Source organism: Hirundo rustica, chromosome 21, assembly GCF_015227805.2.
Source record: "Hirundo rustica isolate bHirRus1 chromosome 21, bHirRus1.pri.v3, whole genome shotgun sequence".
Lineage (NCBI taxonomy): Eukaryota > Metazoa > Chordata > Aves > Passeriformes > Hirundinidae > Hirundo > Hirundo rustica.
The window spans coordinates 7,056,246-7,076,981 of NC_053470.1; the positions used below are offsets into that span (position 1 = coordinate 7,056,246).

The 20,736-nt window shown below is 49.1% G+C and overlaps 1 protein-coding gene and 1 long non-coding RNA gene across 10 annotated transcripts in view; one reads left to right on the plus strand and one right to left on the minus strand.

Moving 5' to 3' along the window:
* CD99L2 (CD99 molecule like 2) overlaps positions 1-8,131 on the minus strand; it is a 28,327-nt gene extending 20,196 nt beyond the window's left edge. The window contains exon 1 of the mRNA XM_040083950.1: positions 8,035-8,131. Within this exon, the coding sequence (XP_039939884.1) occupies positions 8,035-8,092 (58 nt within the window). The 5' untranslated portion in view covers positions 8,093-8,131. The remainder of the gene's footprint in view (positions 1-8,034) is intronic.
* LOC120762014 (uncharacterized) lies at positions 504-20,015 on the plus strand. 9 transcript variants are annotated; one of them, XR_005703790.2, is made up of 9 exons: positions 504-691; positions 1,049-1,364; positions 3,276-3,401; positions 4,883-5,238; positions 5,714-6,753; positions 7,138-7,576; positions 10,692-10,756; positions 14,755-14,902; positions 15,978-20,015. It is a non-coding gene; the product is annotated as an uncharacterized LOC120762014 (long non-coding RNA). The 9 variants fall into 9 exon arrangements; XR_005703793.2 differs by lacking the exon at positions 15,978-20,015 and having other exon boundaries at positions 14,750-15,408; XR_009208455.1 differs by lacking the exon at positions 15,978-20,015 and having other exon boundaries at positions 14,755-15,408.
* The last annotated feature ends 721 nt before the right edge of the window (positions 20,016-20,736 follow it).

The window sequence follows — 20,736 nt, forward strand, 5'->3', positions numbered from 1 at the left end:
AAAACACAGCAGGGAGGAGTTCCTCATCTGCTGCCCTCTTGCACAGCCTTTCCCACTCCTCCACAGCAAGATCTAAAACCCCGGGGGAAGCGCCCTTGACTATTCTTTGCCAACAGCTGCATCTGGTAACTGGCTGGCACAGAGCCCGCCCTATTTACCAGGGGCTGGCATGGAGGCTGCAAGGAACCCTACTGCAGACAGACAAACACCTCTGGGTGCCAGCAGCAACCCTAAACAGCTCTGAGGGAAAGCCAAGCCCCATCAAGGTCAGCAGGAGCACAGCCAGGAACAGGCTTTGTGGGGGGGTTTCCCATGAAATGCTTCGGGCTGGCAGCTGACGGCCAGGTCTTGTGGGAAGACAGACAGATATAGTGCTAAAGGCAATCCTGCCCCCCATACATTGCAGCTGTGTTAATTATCAAAGAGTGGGAACAGCCTTGTCCTCACAGCTGTGGATGTGATAAAAAAGTGAATTTGGTGGGAGAGAGTCAGTTGGAGTCTGCTGGCCGTGCTGTGAGGAGGAAGGGACTGGAGGTTGTGCAAGGGACAGAAAGGGTCAGACATTGTACAAGGGACAGACAGGGTTAGGTGGTCGTGCCAGGGACAGGAAGGAGCGAGTTGGAACTGCAGAAAGAAGAGAGAAAGAGCCAGAGCTTTGTGGAGCTGCTCATGGGACTGCAACATAGAAAAGGTATGAAAGACTTTTAGATAACAAGGTACTGGTATTTGGAGCCCCCTGAAGTTTTTAAAGGTGCACTCTTGAGTGCTGTGGCCATCTTGATGACAATGACAAGGTCTGCCCTATCTCTGGCTCCGCACCAGGATCCTCTCTCTGACCCCACCTGAAACAAATGTTTCAGCAGCTCTTCCATCACAGGATGGTCCAAGACCAGGTAGTCCTGTTCTGGCAACATAAGATGCCAACTGAAACAGTTTTCTTCAGTGTTAGCACTCAGAGCTTTCCAGGTTTCCAGGGCTCTCTGCTATCTCAGTACATGGAGCAGGTAATGTTTTCTAGGCACCTTTAATATGATAGCTATCCTTTCAGGTTTGTGTCAAAGAGGGCTCTGCCACAGCACTGCCAAAACTGCTTCCAATTAGTCCCAGATCAACTGCAGCTGGAGCAAAAGGCTGAAAGGATTACAGCAGAAATATTTAAGGCTCCTCCCCTTCTGGGATGTGCCTGAGCCCAGCTCTGTACCTGTGATGAAGATGGGGTGATGCCCAACTTTCTGTGCCTGGAGTGGCTATCAGAACACTGTGGCCAAGGACTAAGGAGGGCAGGATGAGCTCAGCCTGTCCCAGCTCTTGCAGGAGCTCTGCAAATCTCTGACCTATCCTGGGACTGCAGGAAAATGCTCCAGGTAACCCTCAATAACTTAAAGGTGTGTCTGGTAAAAAAGGGAGCTGGTTCTCCTTTCCACTTTCTTGCTGTCTGAGACTTTTTAAAGGAAGAACAAAGTATATACTTAAAGGGGAAAGGACATGGACAGTGTCATTATTCTATTCTCACACCCCGAGTGCTTTGCAAGAGTCCAAGGGGAAATTAGCACTGAACCAACTGCACAGGATAGAGAATGGTTAAAGATGGCTTTTTAGTGATGGAAAAAAAAACAAGTGTCACCCTGGGCTTGGGTTTTTCCCCATCAGATGCTGTGTGCAGGCCTCTGCTGGAGAAATGGATTCCTGCCCTGGCAGCAAGGGCAGGGGAGATGTGGGGGTGCCATGATCACTGCCCAGACAGTCACTGCTGAGAGCCAGCCCTGCCAGGGACAGGCAGGCTGGGACAGGAGCAGGATCTGAGCCCAAACCACTCTAGGGGCAAGCTTGGCACAGCCTGTGCCCAAGTGCTCTGCTCCCAGCCCTACCAGGCATAGAGTGGGAGACACGGACCCCAGCTCGCTTGTCTTGTGATTCCTAGTGAAGGTCCAAAAGCACAGCAAGCTCCTTTTCCTCCTCTACTGGTGGGTGAAGGGCTGAAAACTGGGGGATATGGTGGTTTGGTTCGGGGTAGATAATTTTCTTTATAGAAGCCGGTGTGGGGCTGTGGTTTGGATTTGTGCTGATAATTCAGGGCTGGTTTTGCTGTCACTGAGCAGCTCTTACCCAGAGCCAAGGCCTTTCCTGCTCCTCACCCACCCCACCAGCAAGAGGCTCCACAGGGAGCTGGGAGGGGACACAGGCAGGACAGCTGACCCCAGGTGACCCAGGGGATGTCCCAGCCCATCTGGCACCACGCTCAGCAGGCAGAGCTGGGCAGCAGGAGGAAGGGGGGATGCTTGCAGTGATGGTGTTTGTGTTCCCAAGTCACTGTTCCAGGTGATGGAGCACCTGCCTGCCACGGGGAGTGGGGAGTGAGTCCCTTGGTTTGCTTTCCTGTTAAACTGCCTTTATCTCAACCCATGCGTTCTCTCACTTTTACCCTTCCAATTCTTTCCCCCATCCCGATGTGGGGGAGTGAGCAAATGGCTGTGTGGGGCTGAGTTGCCAGTTGGGATTACACCACAACAGCTGCTTCCATGTTTTCCTGCCTGCTGTCTACCCAGAAAGATTACACTGTACATCCACATTAGCCATTTGATTTCTGCTTACACATTAATTAATGACTACAAATTTGCCTATTGCCAAAGATGCCTGTTTATCGACCAGACAACAAATTGTGGCACGAAAGCATTTTGTGCATAACCCAGTGTGGAACAGCTGATGACAAAGTCAGTGATGTAGGAGTCCAAAGAAAACTGAAGCAGGAGATTAAATGCTTATCACCTGATTCCCAGTGGAAAAAGATTGTTCTCATCAGGTAAAGATCAAGAGGAGGTGCTGTAGTTAAAAGTAGGTAAATAGGGAATTATGCGGTAAAAACGCTGGTTCATCACTTGGGATGTGTGATGCTCCTGTCACACTGTGCTATTTAAAATCAGAAGCAGAGCAGCAGTGGGAATGAAGATTCAGGTAATGCTGACAGATGGAGCAGGGCTCTGGGAGAGCATGGGGGGCTCAGCCTTCTCCTGTGGCTGAGGGCATCTGTCTGCCCTGTCACCAGAGCTGCACTGCAGAGCTGCTGTCCTCGCCTTCCCACAGCACCTCCCCGGCAAACACGGGGTATTCTGCTCAGGAGGGGAGAGGCTGAGACTCCAGCCTGTGCTGCTCACTGCCTGTTCACATTCCCCCTGTTCCCGGTGTCCCTCCTCTCTGTCTGAGCCACCACCTCCAGAATCTTGCCAATGCATCTGGTTTTGCTTGCTTTGTTTTTTTTTTTTTACACATGTATGTAGTGACTGCACCAGATCCCTACAGCAACCTGGCTGTCTCCTTCCCTGAAGATGCTGCTCGTATGGTTGGGAGACAGAGCTCACACTCAGCATCAGCTTTCTGCCCGTGGCCCCACTTCTCATCCCACAGTAAGTTTCTGTATTTCCTAGACAAGGTTGAAAAGCAAAGGAAAAGGATTTTGGAGTGACTGCAAGGCAGTTTCACAAATGTGTTACTAGCATTAACTCCAGCCCCATCGCAGCAGCAGGCTGAGCTCTCAGAAGATCAAACCCAAAGCTGACCCTGAGCAGCTCCACTGAAATCTCTGTGAGTGCAGCACTCGCCTCTCTCTCTGCCACGGCTACTGGGCTTGTATCAGCACTGTTTTCTTCTCAAAAGCGTTCTTCCCTCAGCAGTCACGTTCCTGTGCTCACATCCTAAATCACAGCTAGTGATTCCAGCATCTGGAGCTCCAACTTTGAAGTCTCCCTTTCAAAGTGTTTTCATGTTCTGCATTTTGATGTGCCACGTTCATCTTCTCCCATTTTCCTGTATTTGAGCACTTCCACTGATTGTGAATTGTATCAATCGGCTTACAAAGGAATTATTGCAAAGCTTTTCTCTGCCATCAGTGTTATGTAGTTTATTAAACACATGTTTTGTTATTTGAGTGGTTTCAAAAGCAATGTCTAACAAAACCCCAGTTTTTCCTTTAGTTAATTGTAAAGTTAATGCCTTAAACCTCCAGGAGATATTCTTCCAAGAAGAAAACAAATTTGGGTTTAAACCAAGTAGTTTTAAATGTTTATTCTAGCCAGCTCAGGAGATCAATAGACATTTCTGTTTTATGTGCTTTAAGGGCTGAAGTGTTTGCAACAGATGTAAGAAAAAATGACATTTTTGTAGAGGGGGGAAAAATCCTCAAGAGTTAAACAGCCATTTCCAAGCACATTTATCACGAGGCTGGTAGAAGAAAAAGTTTCAAAATACAAGTAGAACCATGGAAATTAATTATTTCCGCAGCTATGTACATAAATATCTGAGCATGGCACATTTAATTAATGCATATGTGTTCTAAGATCAGACATAATTTGTAAGAAAACCAATTTGGCTTCTCCTGCTTTGTCATATGCACTAAAGACATTATCTAAGTATAAATTATTCTTTAAATGTATTACTTTGACTCACCACTGATACCTGGTAATTATAACTTTAATAACACAATAATGTATTATAACAAAGATATTTTAGCAGTTTTATACAATGCTGCTATCTCCTTGAGTTTCGACAACAGTGCCAAACCAAGCCTTTCTCTTCTACTCCAAATAATTCCTCCCTGCAACTCTTCTGGAACATCCATGGTGAGTGACCCTAGCAAGTGATGGGCACAGAGACACAGGGTCACCTGGCACTGGCACCCCCTTTTCTGCCAGCTGCACCCACAGCTGCCCAGTGCAAAGCAGAGTCCAAACACTCGAAAAAAAACATCTGGAAGAGAGATGGCTCCTTTCTGCCTTCTCCATGCTCTCCACTGGGCACTGCCGTGTGGAGACGCCCGCAGTGCCTGCAGCCGTCTGTGCAACACTTACATACAGCTAATTATACTGTCTAATATTGCTTTCACATCTAGGTGATTTGTGTAACTGCTGGTGGGTGCTGGTAGTCACACTCCAGAGGTGATCTGCGAGATGCTGCCCGTGAAGACACGGGGGACGACTTGTCAGTGCTGAGACAGCAACTCCAGAGAACGCGCCCAGCTGCTCTTACCGCTGTTTGGAGAGCAAAGTTTTTCTTCAACCTTTTCTTACAAAACGTGAAGCACAAAAACTGCACGTGCCCCTCCTGCCTGGCCTGCGAGAGGAAACCTTGTGCTCCCTCCAAAAAGCCATCAGACGTCAAATTTGTGAGTTTCCACGAAAATGCATCAATGCATTTCTGTACTGGCTTAAGAGACTGAGGACGGGAGAGAGGAAAATGACAAGACTGGTAAGTTTCTTGTTTGACTCTTACTATTTTCCACGAGCACGTGGTTAACTCTGAATGACTCATGAACGTGAACCATAACTACATTCGGGAAAAGTCACAGATCTGTGAATTTAAAACACCACGCAACGCGCTGGCGCAGGGAACGCCTGCCTCTGGCTACAGCCAGGAGGCTTTGCAGGGTGTTTGGTTTTCTCCAGTGTCTCAAAATACTTAAATGCTTCTGCCCCTCAACACACTGGGAATACACCTGGGTTTAGCAGTGCTGGTAAGTGGGTTGGTGGCCTGCAAGCAGCGCCTGTTTCCAGCGCTGCAGCCACGGGCAGACAGGCTGTGGGCAGAGGCAGCTTGGAGGCACACACAGCTGTGCCCACTGACAGGACACTGAAGCACACAGCCATGAATGAAGGGAAATGCACTTGAATCTGATCAAAGACAAACCCAAACCCTTTTTTTTTTTTTTTTTCCAATGGAAAAGTTTGCTCCTGCTTTGCCGGACAGTTGCAGACAAGACACTCATCAGTCTTGTGTCAACGCTGGATCTGGGCCATAGTTGCAGGAATCGCGCTAAGTGCTGATTTTGTTGTTTGTTATCCTTAGCTTTTGGTAATTTACAAATCTCTGAGCTTCTAAGAGACGGGGCTGCCCACAGCCTGCTTCAGCACTGCTGGAGCAACTGCTTCAGAACAAGAAGCCAAAAAAAAGCACCGGGGAATAGCAGCAGTGAAGAAGTGTGATTTCTGCTGCTGCCGTTCTGAAGACATGGCACAGAGCGCCCTGCCTGGGAAACCCTCTGCCTTCCCACCACCCGACATCTCCCCACGGATACAGAATGATGGCAGGCAGGTTGTGCTGGTACCCAAAAGGCCAGTTCAGCACTCAGGCGGGGAAGGGCTCCCAAGGCTCTCTCAGCGCGCTGCAAAGCTGTTCCAACACATTTGGGAGAGAGAGAGAGGGAGGAACAGGCACCCACCCATGGGTTGGGAGAACCGCTGCCGGAATACACCGGGGGAGGAAGGCGAGGCCACGAGGAAAGGCAGCCCCACACTCCAGCACCTCGGCTCGGTGTGTCCCGTGTAGGCACGGGAGGGGACGCAAGTGCACAGCCCGCTTCCCTGACACAGCGATTGCCATGGAGAGGCGATTCGAAACAGCTCGGAGAGGAGACAAACTTGTTGTTCAATCACCTGTGAAGCCGCATGCTGGCGGGAATGATTTATGAATGTTTCGGTGAAATTCGTTTTGAAACAATCACAGCCAAGGATATTTAAGAGCTGGACTCTGCAGCCCAAGAGCTCCAAAATGAAACAGAACGGCATTTTTGTTTGCCCACGTTGCGAACAACACTGAATACTAATAGCTTTAGCACTGACTAATCAGATTCTTTTTTTTAACCTAAAATCAGGATTTTATGCACAGCCTGTCAAGCTGATATCCGTCAATTAAAAATGCAGCTGCTAACCTGGTCAGCACAAGCAACTCTGTATCACGCTGTTAGCATTCCAGGCGCACAAACAGGTAAGTACCAAATGCAAACCACCTAATTCCAGGCTGACTCATGGAAAACCTAATCTATTCCAACAGCAAAACCGGCTTGGGATTTAGTTCACTATCTGCTTTGATGCTGATATCTTCTAACCAGCCTGTGCTTGCCAAGTGCCTCCTAGCTAATAGCAGATTTTGTTGAGAAAAACTTTCCTGAGGCCTTTTCCATAATTGCTGTCTATTTTCTCTGTATAACCTCTGGAAGGACTTTTTTTTTTTTTTTCAATTCAAACACACTGCTTTTTAAGAGTACTGTTGGGTTTTTTTCAGGAGACAAAGAGTTGTGGTAAGCTTTGCATTGATCTTCATTTCTTCCTCCCCACCCTCCTAAAAACAGGAATTTTTTTTCCTTCCTAGTTGCTGCTCAGTTGGGACCCATTTCTGGGTTAGACTATTCTGATCTGCGGAAATAACAGTGGGACGAAAAAAGGAGTGAGAATACAACCCCGCAGCCCGACAAATTTGGGTCACACAGAGAATCCGCTAATCCCACAGCTCAGCGAGCAGGGAGACAAACCCAAATTCCTCTGGCGGTGATTCCACGGCTACCTCGGTTTAGGATGAGCTGAGCCCCAGGCTGGCTCCAGGGCTTTCTACCTGCAGCATCGCACATCTTAAACGCCGCTGTAACACACTCACCGGAAGGCAGACTCTGCGCTCCGAGACGCGTCTGGCACCAGCACCGTCACCTAACGCAGGGCTCCAGCCGCCCTACCTGCGGGTACCGCTGCGGGACCGGCCCCAGCGCCAACGGCGGGAGCCGGGACAGGGGGGCCGGAGGCGGGCAGAGCTCAAGGTAAGCGTCGGGAGAAGGCAGGGGGACAAGTATCGCCTGTGGCCCGGCTCTGATGCACAGGCTGGCACCCCGCCATCCGCTGCGGAGTCGGGGTGCTGCGCGCAGGGCGCGGCCCGAAGGGTGCAGCCCCCTCCCCGAGCCGATCCCCCGGGCGCGCATCCTCCCGGCTGCGGCCCCTCTTCGGGCCGCATCTCCCCGGCCCCCTGAGCCCCCCCGGGAACAGGCTCCGTGCTACGGGAGGGGCGGAATATACCCAGCGCGCTAATCCCCGCCGGCGAGGGGACCGCAACCCCTGCAGCCCTCGGGGGGAGCATCCGCGGGGTGAGCCCGGCCGGGGTCCGCCGCTCCTGGGCCGGGCCCCGCGCGGCGATCATGCGCACACCGCACCGCGGCCCCCGGGCCCCATCTCCCCTCGGGCCCCATCTCCCCCCGGCCCGGCCCGGCCCGGGCCGCCCTACCTGCGCCCAGCAGCGCGGCGAAGGCCAGGAGCAGCCCCAGGAGGCGGCGGCCGGCCATGGCGCGGCGGGGCTGCGTCTGCCGCGGGCTCGGCTGCCGCCTCCGCCGGGGCGGGACGCGGCCGTGAGGGGCGGGGGCTCCGCGCCACCGCCCCCCGCCCGTCCCCGCCGGGCCGCGTCCCCGCCCCGGCCCCGCGCAGGGAGCGGGGATCTGCGAGGGGACCCCTCGGGGCACGGCCCGGCCCCGGTACCTGCCGGCTTTTTCCTCTGGGTGAAACTCCCGTCGGGCGTGAGTGGGGCTGCCGCCGGCGTCGGTCCCGCATCTGCTCACCCGAGCGGCAAAGAGCGGTGGGGAGAGGCGCGGGGAAGGAGGGAGCGGTACCGGGGCTGCCGCTGCCGGATCTCCGCCGTCCGTCAGCCCCGGCAGCGGCAGCCCCGGCGCCGGGGAGCCCGCTGTGCCCGCAGAGGTGCGGGGATGGGGCGGTGGTGCTCTGCCCGGCTCCAGGGAAAGTACAGAAGTACCGGGGAAGGAGCTGCTACAGTTTCACCCTTTAATTGCCGGGTATTTAACGTGGAGGTTACGGGGCTGTGGAATTGTTGGCTGGAAGCGACCTCTGGAGGTCTCCAGCCCGAAAGCCCCATCGGAGCGGGACCCAGGTTACATCAGCCACAGCCGCGTCCGAAAACCTCCAGGGCTGAAAGCTCCCCTTCCTCCCTGGGGATGACCGATGGCCGTGCTGTCTCGCTACCTTGGCAAAAAGATTCTCCTGGGTTAGATTCTCCTGTCTGTCCCTCCCACTGACCCTTTAGCCCCTCCCCATCTATGTTGGCTCTGTCATGTTAATAACTGCCCTTGGGTAGCTATGAACTATCGTCAGGTTCGCCCTCAGCCGCCGGAGCAAACAAGTTATCCCTTGTGCACCGGGTGCTGGACCCTCTTCTTCTCTATGGCCCTTTTGAAAGGGGGTGGGGAATCGTTAGTAACAGGGCAAACATCTTCTTTGTGATATTTATAGGTTGTTTTGCTACAGAAGAGGGGATGAGAATGCCTCCTATTTTTAGGAGATATTCCTGAGGCTTTATTGGGGACTGAGAGCCTGAAGAAGTGTCTGGGCCATCGTAGTTCCATGTCACCTCACAGCAGCTGGTGCACACCGCTGTTCGCTGCTGCTCCAGCCGAGTGTCAGGACTGCCCTGGGTCCAGAAAGCTCTTTTTTGTTTGTTTTTTGTCCTTGGTGAAAACCTGAGAAGACAGTAGGCAAACAGACCGTGATGGGGCGGGGGAGGCGGTCCTGGGCTGAAGGATGCGGTGGGATAACAGGGAGAGGCGCGCTGTATTTTCTGACTGTGTTTCAAACTGCAGGCTCCACGGTGCCTTGCCTTTGAGCAAGATCTTTCAAAGCCACGCTGAGCGCGTTTCTGTGAGTTTGTGCAGCTTGGCACGCTCCTGTTACCGGAGCTACGGACACTCCTGTGCCGTGCAATTCTCTGCGGCTGCAGCCACTGAGGGGAGTACCAGGGGTCCCAGATACAGAGAAGCGATGCTGGAGAAGATGCGCTTCGGCTTCTACACTGCCCTCTGCACATCCACGATACCGCCCCTCTCTCCCTGTTTATACAAAGAGAAATTCAGGGTTACAGTCCCGTTCGTGTCAAACGAAAGGAAACTAGCAGGACGGCATTTGTACCTTCCTAGTCTGGTTCCCAATAACCTCTCCGTGTGCTATTTGCATTTCAATGGCTTTCCAAGCCTCCCGGTAATTGTTGGGGGAGGAGGCGGGTAAAAAGGCTATTATTATATTAGCGTTGGATCAGCTTTAGCGAGCCTGAAGGCATGAGAGAGCATCGTGCAGCTGATGCAACCCGTGACAGTATATTGTTTGCCGTTCCGTGTGAGCCTGGGGTGTGCACCGATGCCTGGGAGTTGATTCATAATTACAAAGAGATGTATGAATGTAGCTTTGAATGGGCAGGGAGGCAGCAAGCAGTGCCGCGCTCCGAAGCTGGAGGGAAACGGGGCGGTACGAAGCAGGAATTCATATTGGAATCACGCATCTGGCTAAACCCGCTGGCATCCAAGGGTGCCATCGCTGTCTGGTCATGGCCAGCTGGAGCTGGGGCTGCGTGCGGCAGGCACAAGTTGTGTCTTTAAGGAGGCCGAGCCCAAGGCAGCTGGAAAGCCTGGGCCCCGGCCAGCAAGTGACTCAGCATCGCCTGACCTGTGCCCGGGAGCCGAGGCTATTCTTGGTTCGGGCTGTGTTTAAGGCAGCTGAGCTTAAATGCTTCCAAATTGCACCGCAGAGCATGTGTTGTGAGGCTGGAGCCTCGAACGTAGCAGGTTGTTCGGGGCTGCGGTGCAGTCTGCCCGTCGGAGATGTGACTTTCCATTCTCTTCTCTTGAGCTGGATTAGAGCTGTAATCTTTAAACAGCGGAATAAACAGTCATCAGAGAAACTTTCAGTGGAAAAATATATTTGCTTTTCATTGTATTTTACCAGGTGTCGTGCTCAGCTCTTCTTGCTGCCCTTTAAAATCTGCTCCCTGGGCTTAGCACGCCTTTTTTCTAACTGAGCAAAAATGCGGGAAGGGGAAATGCTGAATGGGACAGGTAATACTGGATCACACAAAATTCTGAATCTCTTTCTATCCAAATAATTCAGCAGGCACAGAACATGTAATCCGGAGGATCTCAGAGCCCCTCAGAGGCACTAATCAATTACCCTTGGTAAGTGATGGACTTATAGAAAGCACCATTTTAGTTACTAATTCAGTAATTTCAGAGGCTGAACTACATTTCGACCTTAGTCTATCTCCTCCCTGAGGTGTTGTTTTATGGCACTATTTTCAAATATAACAAATCTTTTTTAAGTAAAAAAAACTTGCCAGTTTTGTGGTGGGGGGAGAGCTTCAATGATGCTGGAATGCATTTGACCAAATTTTCTAGATGCCTTGTTTTCTGAAGTCTTGATTGAAGTCATGATCCAATTGGTTCTGTGAAAAAGAGAGGGAAAAAGAGGAAAAGACAAGCAGTAGGAGATGAGAGCTCCAAGCAGCCGTCTGCCAGCAACCCGCGGCTACAGGACTCGAGGGTATTCCCGGGCTCTTCAGTCCCAGCTGCATCCCTGTACAGAAGGAAGGAGAAGGTTTTCCTGAGCCACGGGCTGGCGTTTGGCCACGCAGCCGGCTCTGGTCGTGCGCCAGAGCTGACATCCAGCAGACTTTTCTCCTCCAGTGCCAGCAGCTGAGTGGGAGGAAGTGGCTCAGGGGCTTCGGTCCGCCCAGCCTGCGGTGTTCCGCGCTGGATGCGGGGAGCTGCCTGCTGGAAGTCACGGCTGAGCAGAGCTCCCTGTAAACAGCCTTACCTGCTCCTCACTGCCTGCCAAGTGTTACTCTACTCGGTGTAACCCTCATCCCAGAGAGCCTCCGGTCTGTTTCCTTGCGGAACCGACGCGTTGGGGAATATTTGTACAAGGTAGTTTTAAGTCTGTCGGTTCTCTGCCAGCACTAGCTGTCTAGACTACTGCTATAATCAAAGGTGAGAGGTAGGTTCCTAATTGCAGTTAATCACACCCTAAAACATCCCTGGTCTATATGGAGAGCGCGGGCACCATACATAGGTGATTAAAATGGGTTTGACTGTTCCCTGTTGTGTGCTGGGTCTGCTAACAAGTGCCTCACCTTGTGTAAATCAAATGCTTCAGCCGCACTCCTAAAGGAGAAATGTTAGTAGCACTCAGATGGAAATTAAGTAGAGAGTGCATTTATTTTTGGCCGGTCCTCTGGGAACACCTGCCAAGCATTTCCTCTCATTTCAAACCTGGTCGTTCCTGCTGAGAAAGTCTGCTGGAGATTCAAGTCTGGGTCAAGGTGAGTGCCTGGCTCTTCATCGGCTGTCTGTGCCGTTTAAAAGGGAAAGAGGAAAAGGAAGCCAAGCAGCAGACTGGGTGTGAGGAGTGGTGTGCTCTGGCAGGAGCACGCAGGAAGGAGAACAGGACTGCTTGGGTATGGTTTATGTACCGATGAAATGCACCTGCTGCTACCCAAGCACCCGTGTGCGGCTTTAGAATAAAAATGCTGAAACGTAAATTAAACAGGGGAAATTAATTCTGGCCTCTTTCACTGCAGGATGACAGGGTTTGTGCACCTGTCTGAAACTGGAGTGAGCAGCACAAGCCGTGCTCCCCGCGTGAAAGGCTTGTGAGAGTCATTAAAGCTGTTGTGTGGACAGGCTCGAGCCCCAGTGATGGGGATTTCAGCACCAGGTTGAGCAGGCTCTCCCCTTCTCTGGGAATATGCACAGGGATGTGATTCCAGGGTGCCAAAGGGGAGCTGGCATGGCCAGGCTGCTCCTCTCCCACTTCCCAGCACTGTGTCTGGGAGCAATCTGGTGCGGAGCCAGGCACTGCTGGCTTTTATCAGAATAACTGTGATTTTTGATGGAAGGATGCTGGGCCTTTGGGCTCGATTCACATCTCTTGCAAATGCCTTAGGAACTCATTTTGTTTTTCCTCTGGATTCCTGAAAAGCAGATGAAGCTGGTATTTTTCTGTGGGATGGTTTATTTTGTTTTGCTGGGTTTGGTTTTTTTTTTTTTAGTTTGTTTGCTTTGTTTTTTAGTTTCTACCAGGAGCAGAAATTGCTGGCAGAGAATCTGAGGCTTGAACTCAACCCCTGCACCCTGCCCTCCCCCCCCCCCACCAAAAAAAAAAGAAAACAAAAAAACACATCTCAATAAGCAGTGTAACTGCTCTGGCCAAGATTTTTGGTTTTTTTCTTAGCCTGGTCCAGAAGTCTGCATAATCCAAAAGGGGCTACAGAGTGTAAGGTGACATTCAGTGCGTCAGTGAACAGCTGTAAAAAAGCTTTTCTGCCTTTCCCAGCAGTTAATAACTTCATTGCACAGAACTCAGTTTTTTCAGAAAGACCTCATGTGATTTTTGGCTGACTGAGGTGAGGACTAGTGAGGAATGTTCATAGTTACAAATGGGGAGAATTTTGGTGGTTTTTTTTTTTTTAATGGGGAAGAAACCCCAAACCCTTAAATAAGCTTACTTTCACCAAAGTCTTTGTCCCTGTTGCTGAGAGTGTGCAAGTGCATAAAGCAGCGTTATTTGGACAGAGAAGTGTGGAAATTTGAGTGCAGAACAGGTAACGTCAGGGCAGTCGAGGTGTCTGTGTGGGATTTTCCCTCAGACTGGACAGGGGTGATTTATGTGCCTGTGTTGGGGTAATGGCAAAGAGCAGGTACAACTCAGGGCTGACACTGCTTGGGAGGAAAGTGTGTTTATTGCCAAATTCTGGATGCTGGCTCTTGCAGAAGAGAGATGAGTCTGTCTTCTTGGTTCTTAAACCTAAGGGAGACTTATCACAGCTAAATTATGTATGTCCCTTGGGAAGGCTTTTGAGGCCATAACCACTAAAAACCCCAGACTCTTTCATCTAAATACAGTCCTAGGAAATTACCATAGCCTCAATCTAATATCCAATGTGTCCATTAGACGATGCTATCTCTCTTTTGTAAATAAGGGTTTGCTTGTTTGCTCATCCTTCTACCTGTAATGGCAAAGTTCCATTGAGTAAAAGTTATGCACAAAAAAGGAAACTAACTTTTTATTCTGATGTTTTTGCATGTGGGTTGTTTGTTTGGGTTTTCTTTAACTGCACCACAAAATTTTGTGATTGGGCAGTAATTTTATATTAATTATTGTTACAGGTTCAAAGTCCTATTGAAAAGCACTCTTTCTCTGTGAATCTTCTGTAAATGAGAGGGAGTTAAGAACCCCAAGTGCTGGAGAGGGAAAATTCTTCCCAGGATGCAGAGACTGTAGATGTTCCCTTGCTGGTACCATTCCTCACCACAGGCTGGTGATCTCTACAGTGTTAGCTGGATAGATGTGAACTTGAGACTTTTAATTTAGTATTATGGGGATAATTTTCTTCTTATCAAACTCTGGGGACAAATATTAAGCGCTGCTACGTGTGACTTAAAACTAGGAAAAATTGATAAAATTCAGGCCATTTTCCCACGGCTTCTGTTGTGCTTGGAATGGTCTCCACCATATGGAGTCTGTGACCTGAGCCCTGCTCGTGGCCCTCATGATGGCACGAGTGGAAGGGGTTACTCAACCTACTCTTGAATGAGGTCTTCTGCTGACAAACTCAGTTGTTTCTACTGCTGATGTCATAGAGGGGTTCTCCAGGTGCAGCAAAACTCCAGGGCTAGCAAAAAGCAGAGCTGGTGGGTGTTTAACTGTTGACTTAATGAACAGAGAAAAATCTGACACTATTTTGACATATGCCTGAAGTGATGCTGTCTTACACTCGTGTGCCTTTGAATTTTCTTCCTGTCTTCTTTTTAACTCTTTTCCCTCTTACTGTTGCCGTATCATAACACTTTCCTTCTCCCCTTCCTCAACATCTTCATGATTTTGGGGGGAAATTGGCAGCCTTGTTGCACCCAGTGCTGGGTCCAAGGATGTGTGCAGCAGTGAGAAACCAGCTGAGATGCAAAGAGCCAACGCTCTGCAGCAGAGCAGGCTGACACATCGGGCAGCCCTCCAGCTGCTGGGAGGTGATTGCAAAGTATAAATAAACCTTGCCCGTAGTGGAGAGCAGAATCAACTCCTCAGCAGCACAAGCCTTGGCAGAAAGCACGTGAGTGCACAGATGTATCCAAGCCTAACGCAATTCCACTGAAGTTTTGTCCTCTGCTTGTCAGTCCAGGTGCCCTGGGCAGGCGTAGCAGGGAGTGGTGCTGAACATCCGACAATCAAAACAGACTCTTACTGCTGGATCATAATATAACAAGCAGCTTTCGTGCCCAGACAGAATTCCCACCGGTGTCAAAGGTTTTATTTCCACTGAGGAGCTGGTAAGCGCTGTGGATTTTGGAATATTATCAACATTAAAACAACAGTCTGGACTGTGTTTTCCCTGCTGTTGTCATGTGAAACACTTTGGGGTGACTGTAAGTGTAAGTCTCTGGTACTATTTCATTTTGTTCATTTGATGGCAGAATAGCTGTCTGCTCTGTTAATTGATTTCCCCTGCTGAGCTTGGTCTTTCACGCAACACTGGGGGAAAAAAAGGTCTTCAAGAAGGAGACAATGTAGCACAAACCCACAAAAGTTGTTAGAGGGACCCAGGGGAGACCAGAGGTTTGGAAAGCTGGATTTATTGTTTAAAAATAGTTTTCCTGTAGAACACAAGTACGTGTGTCATTGCAGAGCAGCTGAATGGCAGGAGTTTGCCTGACCTGCAAACTGGAAACCCATTATGAAATTCTGTGATAATTCACTATCAACTAGTTCATAAGTGATGGGGAAGCTGTTTCTCAGCCATGCAAAGCTGCCACACCTTTTTACCGCTGGGATGAGATTTGTGCTGTCTCCTGCAGCTCCTCTCAGGGCTCCTTGGGCTGGATTCATTCCTGCTGTGCTCAGGCTGTGAGCGGTTCCTCACAGGTGAATAGCATCGATGGTAATTAAGTTTCCATTCCCGCACCCTGAGCCAACTGCAGAAGTGTAAATATTGTTACTGCTGTTTTACAGGTGAGGGGAAGACGTGTGGGGAGGAATGTGATTAGTTTGGAGAGCTCAGCCCCCTGCTCTCGCTGTGAACTGTGCAGCTTGCGCTGAGAGGCTGGAGAAAAAGACCCCCGTGTTATTGCTGAGAGGCTGAGGGCCCCAAAAATCATAGAAAGGTGCCTTTTAAAATCCAGTCCAAACATCAGGTCGTTCAGAGCCCCATCCTACCTGACATTGCATGTTTCCAGGGACGGGGCATTTACCATCTCTCTGGGAAACCTGTGCCTGTGTTTCACTGCCCTCATTGTAAAAAACCTTTTCTTTGCATCTAGTCAAAGTCAATTATTTTAGTTAAAGCCATTACCCCTTGTCCTGTCACAACAGCCCCATGTGAAATGTTTGTCTCCATCTTTCCTGTAGCCCCTTTAGGTATTGGAAGGTGTATTAAGGTCTCCCTGGATCCTCTTCCCTCTGGTCACCTTCATGGCCCTCCTCTGGCCCTGTTCCAGCAGGTCCCTGCCCCTCCTGTGCTGAGGACCCCAGAGCTGCACAGAGTGTTCCAGCTGCCGCTTCCCTGGCTCCATGCAGAGCACCACCAGCTTTGATTTGTGTGTCTTTAAGCTGTTGCATGTCTGGTGTCGTGAGCAGAGCACCAGAGCCCAGGCTGGTGGGGTGCCACGATGCTCTTTCCAGCTGTTAGACCCAACTCTCACCACAATTCTTCCAGCTCTCCGTGGCCTGGGACAGTGCTTGGCCCCTTGCTGGTGGTTGCATGAAGACTTTAAATGGTCTGCGTGTCTGGAATGTTCGTGTGTGTTGTGACTCCTCGGAAAAGCTCAGGGCTTTGAGCCTACTGTCTTCCAGCTGCAACGTCTACCGTGCCTACTCCTCCCATCCCTGGTGGGAGTGTTTGCTACATCAAAGCCCAGTTTGTGCTGCCAGCGGATGATTTCTCTGGTATATTTACACTTGTAAAGGAAGATTTTTTTTTTTTCCCCCTCTTGTAAGTATCACAGCACTTCTGTCGCTTCTGTGCTGGCCCATCTGTGCACCATTTTCACTTGTACTGATTCATGTTCACAGAGTAGTAAGAACTGTCTGTAAGTGTTTGAATTTCTTAGTTACAGTGGCCTCATTTTGCTTTCCTGGTTATCTCAGAGGCAGATGTGTGCTGGGGTTTCTTTTTCTTAATGACACCTCTGGACTCTGTCGCATTGGTAAAAATCTTAATGAAGTAATTTTCACTTTTCTGTTCAGATTTTTCAAGACTTCCTGAGTTTCTAGAGTTTGTTCTCTGCAGCCAGATGTGCTTTCTGCCTGTTTTCTGCACGGCCAGAAATCACTGGGTTTGCACCCCCTCTGAAAGTGGGTACAGCATCTTTAGCCTGTCATAAGGTTTCAACGTCAGATATTCCTGAAGAAGGGAACTTTAGGTTGTTCATGCAGGTTGCATTCATTGTGCTGTGTTCTTTATCATGAGTGAGCATGTACTCGTTTTCTCCACTTCTGCCTCATTGTGGAACAGACCTCTGTAGAGACACCTCTGGCTGTTTTCAGAGCAGACAGAAGCTATTTACTGAACCACTCTTGAACATTTTGACTTGTCTTTGCTGCTCCACATGCACCCAGGGTTGTCTTCACTGCCTACAGGTCAGACTTGTCTCTGTGGCCAGGCTCACCACAGGCTCTTTTCAGTAGCTGCTTCTCCTGTGTTCACTGTGTCCTGCTCAGCTTGACCTGCCTCCAGCTCTCTTCTGGTGCCTCAAAGAATCTACAAAAAGGACATGTTTGCAGTGAAAGCTCTACCAGGCCCTGCAGCTGCAGAAGAAGTGTCCTTGTCCTCTGCTGGATTCTGTGTGCCTCCCCTCACTGGTGTGTCTGTGGGGCAGCAAGCTTGCTCAGCACTGAGGGTAGTCAGAGTAAAATATATATATGTGCATGTGTGTATGCATGTACATACCTATACATGTTTTTATATATTTAAATCTGAGGCTGAAAACAGCCAAATTGTGATCCTTCTCTCCCCCTCTGAATATGAAGAGATGTGGTTCACAGCATTTGTCTGCCAGTATTTCAAGGTGCTGCTTTTAGAAGCGTGGAGCTGTGAGAACATTTCAGTAAATTACAAAAATGACACTTTTAACAGGGGCAAAAGAGAGTATTTTTCCTTATATATATTCTTGGGAGAGACACAAGCCATTTCAGCCAAAATCAGAGTTTAGCCCAAGGCTGAATCCAGCTGGATAAATTTTCAGCCTAAACAATTAATTATAGATGAAGTTATGAGCAACCAAAACTGGAGTTTATACAGCAGTCACATGTGATTACAGCAGCACTTTCAACTCTGGAACACTGGCACGGGTGTCAGTGCAGGTTCTTGGGTGACTCCCTCAGGAAGGGCTTGCAGAGCTGTGAAACCCTGGCTTGCCTTTTTGAGGGAATTGGAGCGAACATTTCACATCAGAAATAATCTGCTGCTGGAAGATGAATTAACTGGTGGCTTTCAGAGCAGTCTTGTCTGTATTTGGAGTTTACCCAGGGCCAGGTTTACCCGGGCTATTATGTTCCTGCTGCACGTGGGAGGGTGTGATGAAGAGGGAGCCTCCTATGACAGGGAACAGCTCAGGCATGAGGAACTGGGATGGCAGAGATTAATGGGGCTGCATCCTGCTAGCAGTGTCTCCATCTGAGCAAGGCTTCCCTGGGAAACCACAAAGTAACCTCCTGGTGATGGAGGTTGTCTGCTGTAAAAGAAGCTCCTTGCTTAGCAGGGAGAACGCACCGAGACTGCACGTGTGTCCTGAATGAATGATTCCTCATGGAGATGCTCACGCCGCACACAAACACGTTTTAGAGGCTTGTGCATGGGGAGATATTCTTGACTCTGGCTGCTAAATTGAGCTGCTTGTGAACCCTTTCAGCAGTAGAGGTAGTGCTGACAAATAGTCGTCTTTTGTGATGAAAGGAGCGCAGGTGAGAGGAAATTTTGTGGGAGGAGATCCTGCTCTGAATTTCTTCTGGAAACCATAATTATGTGATTCAGAGTAGAAAGGTACGAGGCTTTCCAGTGAAAGCTATGAAAAACACTTAGGGAAGCAGCCTAGAGATGAGGCTGCTCATTCAGACCTTATCTATTCATGTGGGAGCGAGGAAATCTTAGCACTCTGCCTTATCTCCTCTCCCCCAGGAGATCAGTGTAGAGAGAGCCTGACCTCTCGCTTACCGTTTCAAATCAAACCCGGTGTAATAGTGGCTTTGGCCATGCCGTGCCTCAGTCACTTAATGAAATAATCTTTTTTCCTTGCCCTTCTGGGCAGAAATATGTCCTGCCCAAACACCACTTAAGTGATACCTGGAAGATAGCTGTAACTGAGCTGTGGCAGAAACATCGTCCCTAACTCCCCACAGGCTTTTCCTGCAGGTGCAGGGCTTGGGGTGTTCCAGGCAGTGGAAGTTTGTGTCTCTCACTGGGGCAGTTCCTGTGTTGTTTATGAAGAGGATCCCTGTTTTCCCTTGCTCCCGGGCTTCTGCAGCTCCCTGCGGGTTTAAATTGACTTTGATTCAATGTTTATTAAAAGCAGTCAGCGCGAGGAGAGTCTCAGATCTGGAATGGATGTTCTCCAAGAACAAGAGCACCTCGGTGCCAGCTCAGGGTTATCCATACAAACAGCTCCCAGCCAGAGCCAGCCAGGATCTGTTTTGCTTTCTCACACTTGGAGCCGGTATATTTTAAAGGATATCGAGCAGTAAATGCGGCAAAGGGGAAAAATTGTTACAGACTGTATTTGGCAGAAACCCAGCAAAGATAAAATACCATACGTTCTGTGCAATGAGCTCCTACATAAATGATTCATTCACTAGAACACAGCTGGGGTCAATGTCTTCTATTTGAATAGCCCAAAGTTATGCAAATATTTTACGTGGATTTTTCTAAAAAAGAGGGGAAAAGGACAATATATAATGTTCCAATAAAAAAGCTCTTTATCTAAGTAACTTTTAAGAATCAAAATCCCACAAGAACAGTGCCGCCGTGTTATACACGTATATACAGCAGCGAATGACAAGATATGCCCTAGAGATGCAAACTCTGAAAAGATTGCTTGTTTTCCTTTGTTTTGCCAGCCAAGTCTGTGTTACAAATTCTGTGTTGTGGAGATCACACTATTTCAAAGTATCAAATTGCTAATTAAAGAAACTACTCAAGGAAACTTTCCAGTAGAACAATATATGCTGTGGGATAATAGTAGTCACTATTTCTTTAATGAGTTTCTTCCCTTACCAGAATTTCTTACAAGACATTCAGTGCAGCCATTCAGTTAGATTATTATGAATCACATGTGTATTATTTCTGATTTGGTATTAACATAAAAACTTCTGATGAACCGTAGTATTACGAAAACAGGTCTAGTGTATGGAAAGGCAATATCATTCCTGCTGATAAAAGACTGGAAATGGAGGTCCTTGTGCAACAATACAATTTAATGTGTTAGTTTCGAAACTTAATTTGCAAAGAGAAACTACAGGTCTAACTGAAGCCAAGAAGGGCAGGCGTCTCTGGATGGTCAGGTATGTCAACCCACAGCTTGAGCATTGCTCTGCAGTGCAGCATTGCTTTCTGTGGGATCTGAATCAGCAAAAGGTCATGGGAGGGGGAAACCTTTCTTGGTGGTGTTCTCATAACGTGGTTGGTTGAGAGAGCAACTTGAGATCTCCTTAAACCATTGTATTTAGCTGTAGTGAAGTGATTTAGCAATGTCATCCAAGGAGACAGCGTGTACCAGACCTGGGAAGTGATGCAGGTAGAAGAAGCCAAGGAAAGAACACTTTGGTAGTGTAGCAGAGATAAGAGCGGAGAACATAAGTTACCTCTTATATCCCTTCTTCCCCATTCTGTGAGAGTATGATGGTGAAAATATTCCTTTCAGGTTCTGAATACAATCTGACATTATGAGGTGAATTTCCAAAAGTATTCCAAGAAGGTGGATGGCTTTTTCAGTGGCTTGTTGGTGGTATCTAGGTGCCTCATGTGGTATTCTTGAAAATCCTTCCTTCCTTCTAAAGAGCTTCTCTAGTGTCTGCTTTATTTTCTCTGGTGAACAAGCACAGCTCCTTGATCTTGGGTTTTACATTTGCAAATAGCCATTCTCTGTACTCCACTCAGATGAAGAGAGCAAACAAC